General features: G+C 43.2%; 1 protein-coding gene across 2 annotated transcripts in view; it reads right to left on the reverse strand.

The window, feature by feature from the left end:
- Positions 1–13,164, reverse strand: part of PACS2 (phosphofurin acidic cluster sorting protein 2) — a 131,271-nt gene that overhangs the window by 46,137 nt on the left and 71,970 nt on the right. Inside the window, exons 13-17 of one of the 2 annotated variants that reach the window (XM_059728261.1) lie at positions 11,666–11,798; positions 9,802–9,906; positions 7,356–7,462; positions 6,040–6,194; positions 2,351–2,461 (exon numbers count right to left, since the gene is read on the reverse strand). In XM_059728261.1, the coding sequence (XP_059584244.1) occupies positions 2,351–2,461; positions 6,040–6,194; positions 7,356–7,462; positions 9,802–9,906; positions 11,666–11,798 (611 nt within the window). Of the gene's footprint in view, positions 1–2,350; positions 2,462–6,039; positions 6,195–7,355; positions 7,463–9,801; positions 9,907–11,665; positions 11,835–13,164 lie in introns of both variants that reach the window. The other variant, XM_059728260.1, reaches the window with a different exon arrangement.

Below are 13,164 nucleotides of genomic sequence, written 5' to 3' on the forward strand. Positions count from 1 at the left end.
AGGACTATCTTTGATTAATGCATGCTGCCAATTTTCAATAGCAGTTACTTAAATCATGCAAGACTAATATCCATTACAAAAAACAAAAACAAATAAAAAGGGGGACACTTCCAGTCAGTCACATGCCAGATTAAAAAAAAAAAGGGGAGGACCCGCATTTAGAAAGTTCTTTTTCAAAACAAGATGCCACCAAGGTGGTGACAGAGGGAGACAGAGTGCTAATACTCTGCTCTTTCTCTTCCCTGACAGCACAGTTACACACCAACGCTGAGTGGAGACGGAGTTAATGCAGAGCAGTTAAAGTTTCTTGCTGCCTCAAGGCAGGACACAGGACTTCTGCCAAGTAGATGGTGGACAAGAAGTTACCACTGAGGGGTGTAAAATTATCTGTCCTACAGGACAAGCAGCACCTGTCAGCTAAAGAGACAAGCAAAAGGCCTAAATGCCAAATCCTCTCACAGAGGAACAAAAAAGGCTAGACTAGACTGCTGTTTTGGCAGTGCCAGTTGGGATTCCCCAGGGAAGGCTGAACAGTCTTGCACTTAAAGGCAGGAACTCTGCTATAGTTGGATATAAAAGATCCTCCTCAAACTAACAGGATTTGAGTACAAAAATCATGCATATTCAGACTTTCCAGATGGTTAAAACTCATTGAATTTGCCTATAGACTACATGAGGAAGATTCCTGTTCATTTTTGAGATTCTTCATAATGGAAAGTTTTTTTCAGAGAGATTGGCATGGAACTACCTTCTTTCAAAATGACTTCCATCTCCTTACAGTATCAGATACTAAGGCCATAGGTGGCCTCAGGTAAGATGCCCTCTTGACTTGGCCACTTCCCCCATTATTCTCAGTGGCAATGTCCTTTCTGGAAGGTTTCACTTCCAGTAAGCCCTTGCAAAAAGGACAGGATATCTTTGAAGAAATATCCTCCTGTTGCTATAAGCAGCAGCTAAAAAACCCACCACATTTACCCTAATAGTTTCTGGCCCAAAATGGTTAGGTAGAGCTAATGCGCATGACTTTGAATACATTCTGAAAACAATGTGGTCAAATCAAAATCAGTCACAAATCTTTGTAAATCCTACTTTGCACATGAAGTACATTTTAGGAGTTCTTTCCCTGGGCTGGTAAAATGGAAAGTCATGCAATACCTGTGCTTACATGTTACAGGACCGTTGCTTTTCCTTCTACAACCTTAGCATAAGTACCTGTGTGCGCCAGATATATAGATTCCACATAAGAGATGCATTTTTTTAAGCACAAAAAACACCAATTAGGAGAGTCTACTGGCATAACATTTGCAGGTTAGTCAGCTTCCTCGTTAACCATCTGCACTCATTAATAGCAATTGTGGCAGCAGAGCACATGGCTTCCAACTAAATACACATCTTGTCAGCCAAAATTTCCCGAATTAAGTTTGAAAGCAGAATTTTCCTTTGAGCTCTATTTTGATCAAACAGCCACCAAATTAAAATAGGAAAAAGAAGGTGTTCTGACTTCAAAACTCTAAATAAAAGTTTGAGCCAGTAAGAAAACACTCTGGAGCACAGATATTTCAAAAGCCAATCAGAAGTGACCTCTTTCCCTAATTTTTAGAGTTTCAGCATTCTCCCTAAACTTGATCTACACAGCAGAGGCTGCTCTATAGGGTATGGATATCAAAGCCATCTTGGGTATCAATTGGTAGCAGTCTAGCTGTGACAGCACAGAGCAGAATACAGGCTGCAATAACCACTCAAAAAGCTGAGTAAGTTAGCTCATGCTGAGCTGCATACTGCCACAACCAATGGCAATGAGTAGGGGGTGCACATGCACCCCCTGAGCATGCTCCCAGGCAAGGTGGGGTAGGCCAGAGCACTGGTACCCTCCCCCCCACCCCCGGAAGTGCCAGCTGGGGAGTGGAGGTGCCAGGAGAAATGGTCCCCCCACAGCCAATTGCATTAATCTGGAAGTGCCAGTGGCATGCCGCTGCCACTTGTGGATTGGCAGGATCAACTGCAGGAGAACTCCCCCCCACCAGTGAGCAGGACTGGCCAAGGGATTGGCTGCAGGGTGCCCCCCCAGTCACTGACTATCAGCTGGGGGGGGGGGGGAGTGCCCCTCAACTCAGGAGGCACCAGTTGCCCAAGTTCACAACTAGACCCCTAGTGATAGAAAACTCAAGCTCACTTGTGGGTAAGGCACAGAAAAATAGCTGCTGCAGCAGCTGGTGAAAGGAAGTAGTCAACTGCATCTTAAAGAATTAAAACTTGTTCCCCTGACATGTACTTGCAGCTTTCTAAAAATAACTTAAACTCACTCCAGTTCTTTGCTCCATTGCAGTCTAGGCCTGATAAAGGGGCTTACCAGTGGTCTGTGCTTCAAGTTTGTTAAACAAATCTCTCCAGGCTAAGTCTTGGAAGAAGTTGTTGTATCTATAATCTACAGAGCCCAGGTACTTTGCTACAGGATGAGACCCTAAGAAGAAAGAAAGAAAAAATGCCAGCTGTTATTACAAAACGCTGAACACAGACAACTGTTAGGAGTTTATTTCAGAGACCAAACTACATGAGATACTCCATGAGTCTAATTTTTTTTTTTTTTAGTTACAACAAAAAGTAAGTTAGACCAATTATTTCAGACTTGTGTACTTTAATTTAGGGTCCTGAATATGGACAGATGCCCCAAGACACTGAGGATTTGCAGCTCCCATTTTACAGAGGGGATGTCAAGCTCAAACCAGTTGGAGGGCCACATTTCCTGCTTTCCAGGTGCCTGTAGGTCACAATAAGACTTCCTGTGGCAGCAGCTAGCACCCTGGCAAGAACCCACTGTGCTGCTGGGGTTGCCAGTAACCCGTTCCCACAGGACTCTGGCCACAGTGGCAGGGCTTTTGCCCACAGTGCCAGTGGGGCTGCCAGCAGTCCAGCTCTTGCTGGAATGTCAGCTGCTATTGCAGGAAGCCCTACCACTGCAGCCCAAGCCAGGACAAGAGTCCATGGGCTAGATGACCTAGCTCTGCAGATTAGATCCAGTTCACAGGTAGTATGTTTGACACCAGTTTTTCAGCATAATCCAGACCTCCCCATAAGTTTTTCTGCATTTTGGCCAATAATGACTTTCAGGAATTAATTGGAAAAGATTTGTATCTCGTGCAGCTACAGAAATAACCAGACAGTGTAACAGATACTTAGTACCCAATTTGCAATAACAATGCAGAGATATCCACACCCTGTCATTTTCCCTCAATAACTAAAGCTGTGGTGATACAAATCTCTCTACTCTGTAGAGAGTATAATCCCTGCTGTCCTGACCAAATATTCTTGGACCTATATTATTTTCCAGCAGTGGAAACACTGTTTTATTTTAATTCCTTTCAGCAGCCCAAAAACATGTTCCAACACTTAAGTGAAAGCAAAGCAAAAAACAAACAAAAAAAAAAACACACAAACACCACACAAAACAAAGACCAGAGACAGAGCTGAAATTTGCTGAGGAATGAAATGCTTTTGAAATGTTAAGACCCTTTGCGCCTCAACTCCTGATTCCAGTTTAGTCAGCAGGAATCTTGCAAACTACTTGAAAAGCAGCATCCAAATCAAATCCTTCTTTCCTTCTCACAGGTCATCAAGGCTCCTGTCCTGAAAACTGCTATAATTAACTGAGTAGGTTTCATTTCCTTACTCAGAGAAGTCAGCTTCCTTTACCCTCCAAATTTCAGGTGTTCTACATGATAGCTGTCTGAGACAGAAGGGAAGAGTATAATCTTTTTCACCTCAGAAAACACCCAATAGGGAGAAGACAAAAAAGCCACAAAAGTTATTAAATGGAAAACAAGGGAAAATGCTAACAAGGGTCCAGGGAAGAGGAGGTGCAGTTCTACTAGAAACCAAGCATACAAACACTAAGCAACTTCACGGTTTCCCTAAACAAGGTATGATACTCCTTTATGAGCTCTGAAAGAAACAGCCACTGACTTGATTTTTCAGCTCTCAGCCTAAGTACTTTCAGCTGTAATACTTTCAGTTTTGTTTCAGCCAGGGAACTGGTTGACCATTGCTAAGCAGGGAGACAGGGCATTTAAGAATTATGTTCTGGACTTAACAGTCCTGAATTCCAGGGCACCTCAAAATTTTCCACAACTGAGGTAAGAGATGCTACAACTTCCTTTACAAATAGATGCAACTAACTAGAAAGCTGATTTTAAATATGCTAGATAAAGGCAGAACATAAACATTAACCATTTCCACTTGTCATTTTTTAACCTCTCTCTATTTTGGTACCCAACACTAGCTGGTCTAAATACAAAAGACCTATGTTGGCTATGTGATGAAAAGGTTCCACAGCTTCTCTATTGAGTTTCTATCCTTGTGTGCTTCCAATTCTTTCATCAGATAAACCCAAACTTTCAATTAAGACTGCCAAAGTCATGAGTCAGTAATCTATTAAGTCCCTCCAAAAGCACCTCCAAGGACTTAATGCCTCCCTGTAGAAAAACTCCTTGCATAACAGTGTATTACGTTTCAAAGCCTTTGATGGGTCATACAAATTCCAGTGTACTTCAGTTGTGTAGAAGCAAACAGGATTGCTGAAAGTGACACAGAAAACCATTTCCTTTTCAGCTCTCCTTAAGTTATCACTGTAGCCCTCTATTAAGGACAGTAGCCCAAATATCACCTTTTCTGCATGATCAGAGTCTCTTTGGTTCTTCCACTTTGCCAGGAATTAGAAAGGATAGAGGCTCATCACAATGGTCCAAGTAGTGTTGTTTCATTCAATAGCACATTTAGTCCTGAACAAAATCTGTCAGTGTTCAGGCAGACAATGTTCTTTGGGTAAATCCAATATCTTATTAGACCAACTCAAATTGGAAAAATTCTTCTTTGCAAGCCTTCGGGTATAAATACCCATCCAGAAAGAGCACAGACCAACTGCAGACTGTTTCCTCAGCCTGATGAAGGGTATTTGTACCGAAAAGTTTGTACCTGAAATCCCCAACACTTCCTGGATTGCCTGTGCACTGATGTATTGTCCTCCCAGCAGATGTCAATGTGACTGAAGTCCCCCATAAGCACCAGGGCTTGTGATCAGGAAACTTCCGCTAGCTGTTTGAAGAAAGCCTCATCCATCACTTCCTCCTGGTCTGGTGGTCTATAGTAGACCCCTAGCATATCACCCTTGCTGCTTTCCCCTCTGACCCTAACTCAGAGACTCTCAACAGGCCTATCTCCAGCTTCATACTGGAGCTCTGAGCAATCAAAGAGATGAAATAAAGGTGGAAAGAAAGACAAAAATTATATATATAGGTTTTAATGATTTACCAATCAGCAATTTTAGAGCTCGCTTGGAGTTTGTTTCCCCCTCTTCCCTTTAAGAAAATATTAACAACTTAAAAGATGGTTTCCAATCAACGGAGTCATAACTTTATCTGGAATTAAGAAAATAAAGCCCAAAGCCCTAAACTTAACTCAGTAGCCCTTGTTACCAACATTTTGAGCTCTATACTTGAACTGAGTCAAAAGGCCAATTCTTTACCACGCAGGAACTATGCCCTTTGGATCCTTCACTTCACTACATGGACAAGTAGAATCAAGTCCACAAGCAGTTAGATATTCTCTTCCTCTAACTCTTATCCTATGCAGACAAAATACCCCTCCAATGCAGATTTCAGAATACTGTTCTTCAAGAAGAAAATATGACAGTTGTTCACTGCAGTGAAGTTTCTATGGCAGTTGTGTGACTGCAAGAAGAATAGGTACATTTTTTATACAGCTATGATTAAAATACTACAACACAGCACTGCTTTTGCTCAGATGGCGATTTCATTCCTTTGTTTAATATGAAATACTAATAATTTTCAAGCAAGACTTTGGATTTCCACAATCAGAATGTAAAGATAAATTTTATAACTGTACCAGGAAAACAATTAATAGGAACAAAGCAACGTTTGTTTCACGTAACAACCAGCCACAGAGAGAGACATCTTGAAGGATATTCCAGAGGGCATGCATTACATTTTACCTATTCACCTATCTATAACAGTGCCATACGTTTACCTAGCGGGATGATCAAAAACCTCATGTAGCTGAGCCAGTCTGGGGTTTTGTGAGACAGCTGCTCTACAAAGAGTCTCAATACAGCACTGAGGTAATTCTGGGCTCCAGCCACTGCAATTTTAATTGGATTTGGAGGTTGAGAATTGCAGTTACAGCTAGATAGAGGAAAAAGAGAGAGAGAAAACACATTCAATTGTCTTCTAAAATATCTATGTTAGAGTAAATCAAGCAGGTTGCCAAGTATAAGCAATCCAGTTTATAACTGCCAGACAGTAAAGCGCAATTATTCAAATGCATACGACAATCTCAGGTGATAATATACAGGTTAGCCCCATCTGGGCACCCCATTTATCCCAGCAGCCTATGGAGCCACTAAGAGGGTTAGTAAGACAAGCAATGCTGCATTTGCAATATGCCTTTTTTTTTTTTTTTTTTTTTGCCCCCTCTGTCCCTTTCAACTTAGATGAGGAATGCTTTATGGAATGGCAAGGCCAAACTAGAGCAGCACTGGTCAGACAGTGGCTGTTACCAGGAAGAGTTATAGGAAGGCACTCAGTTAAGATGACATCTATTCTCCACCAGTAAGTGACCCACATTAACAGGCCTAGAGTGGTACAAGGTCCTCAGTTTCTCCTGGAAATTTTTACAACAGAGACCAGGATGGCTATCTTGACCCAGACAGGAATTTGCTGCATCTTCTATAAACTGTTGGCTTTGCTATTGTTATCTATTTGTACCACATCTTAAGGTTAGATTACTTCAGTTTTTGCATAGTTATGAGGCGTAAGCTCACATAGTATTAATTAGAAAAGAAGCTTGCAGTCCACTCATCGCTGCGTTTCTGCTCTTTAGGAACATACGTGTTCTGAGATATACACTCACTGCTTGTTGACTTCTGGAGGGGCTTCAAAAGGAATAAGTCCTGGGCCATAAAACCTAATTCACCTGGCAACTGACTATCAAAGACACCTGTCTATTGCTAGTGATCTCACACCTGAGGTTAGTAGACACACTTGGTGTGAGAACACACTTCTCTCCTTGATCTAAAATGGCTTAGATCTCTCAATATCCAGAACATACTCCAGAGATTATCTAGTTGCTAGGTCTCTGGGACCTGGATGAGACCTAGATGGACGGTATCTCTCAGCTATACACATTACTAGTTAGAATACTCATTTCTTTTATGGCATGAGGGTTAATTAAGCATATGTTACCTGGATTACTTTAAAGTAATTGCAATGTTTGGAGCCAGGAAATAAACATTTTTCTATTGCATATGGAAAGACAGCTAAGATGACAGAAACCCCACAACTTACTATCTTTGTATCCTGGAGACTATGGTGCTGAAAGCCGCCTGAATATCAGCAGAAGAGCATGTGCAGACTACAGGGAGGGTATGTTTTTGCAACACATCTGAGAGGTACTGGGAAAACAAGAAAACAGGTTAAGAGCTCTGCCAAAAAGGACCAGATTTCCCTGAAACACCTTGTCCACTAGTAGCAGCAGGCCTCTTGTAGGAGAAATCTCTGCATCTTACTAGCTGGTCCTGTGACTGCCCTCTAAAGATGCTCCAATTCTCCCCCAGCAGGGGGTCTCAAAACAGACATCATCAGATGTTTCATAAGGTGTCCTCGGGAGTAGGGACAGCTGTGGAATTTCAGGGCAGGTCTCTAACTGACCCTATTTTTTCTCTGCCCCTCCCTTCCCCCAGCCTCCAGGACATCAAAAGACTCCTTACACAGAATAAGCTAATTAATTTTTCTGCTACATAAGCAGAGTGACCTCGCTCCTATGCTCCCCACAAAAACTGTTGCTGATCATAAAATACAAGCCGTCACAGACTCTGAACTACTACAGTTCCTTAAGATGTTAGTTTGAGGAATTAAAGCTGCATCACTGACATCCCCCTGCACTTCCCCAAATTTTAGAGGCATTGGGGGGTGGGGTATGCACCACTACTTGACACCCATGCTGCTGAGGCTCCACCTCACAAACTGCCTTCAGCCTGTAACTCCTAAGCAAGCACTATACACCATCCCTCCCAGGATAATGCAAATCTGCATCATAGCTTCAGGGCTTGCCCATGTTAAGCGTGTTTCTGGAGAAGGAACATCAGCTTTTTAGTCTTTTGAAACAGTTATCCTGTCCTACCTTCCTCTCCTCTCCCACAGTCTACCTCACCAATCCTCATGCCTGGCTTACCCCAACATCCTGGTCAGCCCTGTCCAAGCAAACTGATAAGCATCAATGGAAAAAGTTTCATGACTCCTTTCCCTCAGTGTTTATAGCTCAGCCATGGTTCTGGTTAAATTCTCTACATCTGCCAGTCCCGGATGCCAATCTGCCTCAATGCTTTCAAACTTTTCCTGCTTCCTGGAGGATTGGGGTGGAACTCTCCTTCCTCACCCAATGTCCCACAATGCCACAAGCAAGATCATGACTGCTGTACCAACCTTCTCCATAGAAAGGTCAATATTACACAAATTCTATTAACTACAGTCCACATAATCACACTTTATTTTTTTTAACTTGCTATACATACCTATGAGAAGGGTGCCCAGTAGAATCTAGATTTTTTCATACTGGATGATTCACACCCCACTTTATTTACAGAATTAAGGACAATTTGCTCAGCTGTTTGTGTTGCTTTTACTTCAAAGGGTGATGCTTCTCCATTCTGCAATGCAGTGGTCCTGTACAGCTGATCAGAGAAGCAGCAGACTTAATTCAAAGGCCACAGCAAACAGCTGGAGCACCATAGTGGTCCCAAGAAACTGTTTGCTGTATATATCCCAAGTTAGCTTGCAAACTCTCATCCTCACAGGAGGTAAGGGATCCAACCTTGCAAAGAATATGGTTCGATTGTATAATAACAATTTGAGCTGAAAAAGACAAACCAACCCTCTTGCCCAAATAACGTGCAGTAGTGTAGTAGCTCAGAAAGGCATTACAAATTCTAAGTCATGTATTGCACACACTGAATTTTCAGGTCTAAGCCAATATTCACAGACGTGCATGAAGTACTGGGTACAGCACTTCAAAGTTCTAAAAATAACAGGTTCCTTTTTGCATGTCTCACTTGTGCTCAGAAACTGTGCCCTAATGTTGAATTGAGCACTGACTTACTCAAAATGTGTTTGTATTCATGCTTATAGTAACAGATAGCTGAAGATAAATTTATCATCTGAATGACCCTTTCACTTCACCCCTACCAGGCACCTTCCCTGTCTCTCCACACTAATTTCCCATGTCAGTTATTTTCCACACAAGAACTGTGTCCTTTGGATCTTTCACCTCACAACAGGGACAAGTAGAATCCGTGTCCAGAGGCAGTTAGACAGACTAACTCCTATCCTAGGCAAGAAACCAAATACCCTCCTCAATGCACCTTGCATTTCTTCAAAGTGTAATAGAGAGAAAAGCTCTTCAGCCATTTCCAAGGAGCAAAAAATTACCTAGTTTATTAATCAAAGAATATCATTTAAAAGAGGAGAAAGACACAGGACTTCAGGAAAGGCTCACATTACTAGTCAAGGAAGCTCTTAGAGTTCTTCCACAAAAATAAATCTGCCTGCAGCCACACCACCCAAATGCTGTCAATGCAGTTACTGGCCATCAACAATACATAAAAAATACAACAACTTCAGGAAATAATTTGTTCAGTACATAAGCCAAAATCCTATTCTTTCTGCCCTGTATAAGGAAAGAAAGGGACTGACAACAGAAAAGGCCAGAGTTCAGGATCAGTCTTTCTGCATTTACCTGGCCCTGCCAGTCAGAAGTATTAACCAGAATAATATTTTCTGGCAGCTGGTCATCCGAAATCAGGATGTGATTCAACTGATCATACACAGTCTTCCTTGGGATCTGTAAAACAAAGAAAAAAAAGGAGCAAAAGAGAATGAAGCATGGGGAAAAGCTGAATCCAACATCTGAGCCAACAGCTTTACAGAGGTCTTGGAAATACACTGGGTTTCACCAATCTTTGAATTTCATGCCAGATCAGAGCCAGTTACAGAAGCTGGGAGCTGAGTCGTATCATAACCCAAACTGAGAAGTGTCCCTGACGCAATGGAATCTGCCTAGCAACTGTTGTTACTTTTAGGTTGGCACGTTCCATCGCCTCACTTAGCAGTTATTACAGTCCTGGCATAGTGGAACGTCCCATTTGGTTTGCATGCCTGTGCCATGGTGGAAAATTCCATAGATCTGGTTTGATACATATGGCACAGGGAGAAAGTAGATCACAGCAAAAAAGTAGGTCACAAGGGGAAAATTCCACTATGCCTGAACCCAGCAACCAAATGCTACAGTAGTGGAAAATCACAGCTTTAGAAAAAGTTCCCGCCAACTTCATGCAAATACACACACCACAATTGGCCGGTTCCAAATTATTCATATTAGTGACTAGCGATTGACTTGTTAGTCATATAAAAGGTAAATCAGTTTCTGCCCACAGCGGAGAACTTGGAGAACTCCTCACATCTCTCCAGCTTAGCACGTTGGAGAGCTCTGCATATCTTTCCAGCTTGGAGAACTCTGTCTCCACGTCGGAGAACTCCGCATACCTCAGAGTAGGGGACTTAAACCCAGCGCACTCCGAACGTATCTCAGAGTGAACCTGGACTGATTACACCTCGGAGAAGGAGAACTCAGAGAGCGAACTCGGAGGGCTCGAACTCCGTACATCTCTGAGGAAACCTGGTGGACTGATCATCCACCAGTGACTCCCCGTCACCGGCCTCCTCGACATACCCCATACCTTGCTAACTAGCTCGTTTCATCTTTGCAACTGTAATTCAAGTTCAAGTCAGCATTCAGCCTACCTGTATTGTATCATCTACAGTGTAAGTAAAGCAATCTTTGTTTAACCGATACGCTTCGGTGCCTAGTTCCTCTCTGTCTGTCAAAAAGTACCCACCTGCCATTTCGGGCTACTGGCCGTAGCCCCGGCCTACCACCTCGGCCGCCACAAGTTGTATGCTAAGGGAGACACCCACAGATCTCCCCAAAGCCACAGTGTTCTACCTAGTCTCTGGATGACTTTTCTTTGCTTTGAGGGGTTCAGTAGTTATTTTTCTGTCCTGCCCTTCTTTGCGGTTTTTTGGGTTTCTTTGTTTTGTTTTTTTACTAGACACTGAAATGCTTTGGAGGCTCTATTTTTAAATAATAAGTGGCAATTATTTTTCTCTCTCATTAGGACCAATGTTAACCAGAGTCCTGTGGCTGAAAAAGGGTCTGAGGCATGGAGGTGCTCTGCTGGGAACACTCCATTTTGCTTTCTCCTCCTAGAGCATCTCATCGATTCCCTTTATTTCACTTTTTTTTTTTTTTTCCTCAGGGGGTCTAAAATGTCATTTGTTTCTTATTGCTGTAATTTGCCCTGGTGTTTTTCAGCCCAGTGCTAGTGGATCTAAAACAATTAATTAATGCAAGGCAGGAATGTGGGGTGGGGGGGTGGGGGGGGGAAATGGCCCATCCCCCACCTTGGAGCAGCAGAGCCAGGCTTATATCCAACAGGCAAGGACAGGGCTGGGTAAGGAGCGATGAGCAGGATGCTGTAGGGCACGTTTTGGGAAGAGACGAATAGTGGAAGGCTGGGGAAGAGGTAGAGGTCATCTCTCACCTGCAAGTGGTGCCTGGTATCTGGTGAGCGCTCATTGTCCAAGCTGTTGGCTCTTTCGTTCTGTGGCCTCACTGGTTGCCTTTCCTTCAAAGAAGTGCTTCTCCCCCGACGGCCAGCTTGCTTCCCTTCTGGCCTGCTAAACGACAGCAGCAGCAGCACAGTCATCTTTCTGTTAGGGCAGCAGAAAACCTGTTTGCCAGAAGCATTTTCCTGAGCTGCAAACAAGGTGCTTCTGTGCAGTGTGTTCAGGTAAGACTTTCTGGAGTGCAAGCAGCCCTTTCACATCCTTCCCCTGAAAGAGACTGCACTCTTGATTCTAGGTTAGCCTACACTGCTGAGACAGGACTGCAGTACAGATGGGCATAACACCAGCTGGTTTTGATCTAGTTTAGGTACCACTAGGATTGCCTCTTTAGCAGCCCAGGATTCAGTCGCTGGGTACATATCCAGGGTCCTGCTTGGTCTTGGCAGTCCAGGATGAAGCCTATGCTGCCAGCTCTACACTGCAGTCAGCACTGGAGCTCCTACCTTAAAGTTAACTGGGGTGTGCCTATAGAAGCTGCACTTCCAAAGCCAAGGGAGTTTGCCTACCTTATCACACAAACAACTATGCACTTTGCTTAGAACAAGACCCACCACCAGAAATGATAGTGAAATCCACGCTGGTTCTTCTGTCCCTAGCAACTCTGAACTACTCTGTTAGACAAACAGCAGCTAAACCTATCACTTAAAAACTCACTGTGTGAAAATGCAATGTTGACAAACAGCTTTGGATAAACAGCCTTGTAGCCTAAAGGCTCCATTAGTCACAGACTAGGCACAATATAGGAAGCAGCAATACAAACTACCACACACTGCACTGCAAAAAAGCATCACCCAACTTGCAAAGACAAGAACTAGACTAGATGACCTCCTGAGGTTCCTTTCAGCCCTATGATACCGTCATACCATCACACCTCTGGATAGGAAAGGTAAGTTCAGATTCCCAGATATGCTCTATTCTTAGCATCTTTTCTAAGGCTGCTAACAAAAGTGCCAGTTGGCACCCACTGGTTTAAATTTATAGATAGTGCTCATCCAATTAAGCTGCAATATCAAAAAAGCATTTAATCAAATAACGTCAATTAAGTGGCCTTGACCTCCACAGAAGAAAAGCCCAATGAAACCTATGACATCCACCTGCCTAGAACTGGAGGGTGAAGCAGCCTCTTACTTCACTGTATACAACAGGGCTGCCACTACTACCTGTCAGCTGGCATTCGCACCTACAGAATGTGGGAGAGCACCTATGCTCCAAGAGTCAGGAGGGACACGACCATTAGACCTAAGGGCCAGGATTCTCTCAGACCTGACTACAGTGGAACCCACTTAATTTAGTATCCTGTGGTAAATTAAGGGCAAGACACTCAACTCAGCTGTCTGCTACACCTTTTACTTCAGAAGGACACCATTTCTCCACTGAGCTAGAGCATAGCTTTGGTCCCCTGCAGCTGAAGAGA

This window comes from Alligator mississippiensis, chromosome 5 (genome assembly GCF_030867095.1).
Source record: "Alligator mississippiensis isolate rAllMis1 chromosome 5, rAllMis1, whole genome shotgun sequence".
In the NCBI taxonomy this organism is placed as follows: Eukaryota; Metazoa; Chordata; order Crocodylia; family Alligatoridae; genus Alligator; species Alligator mississippiensis.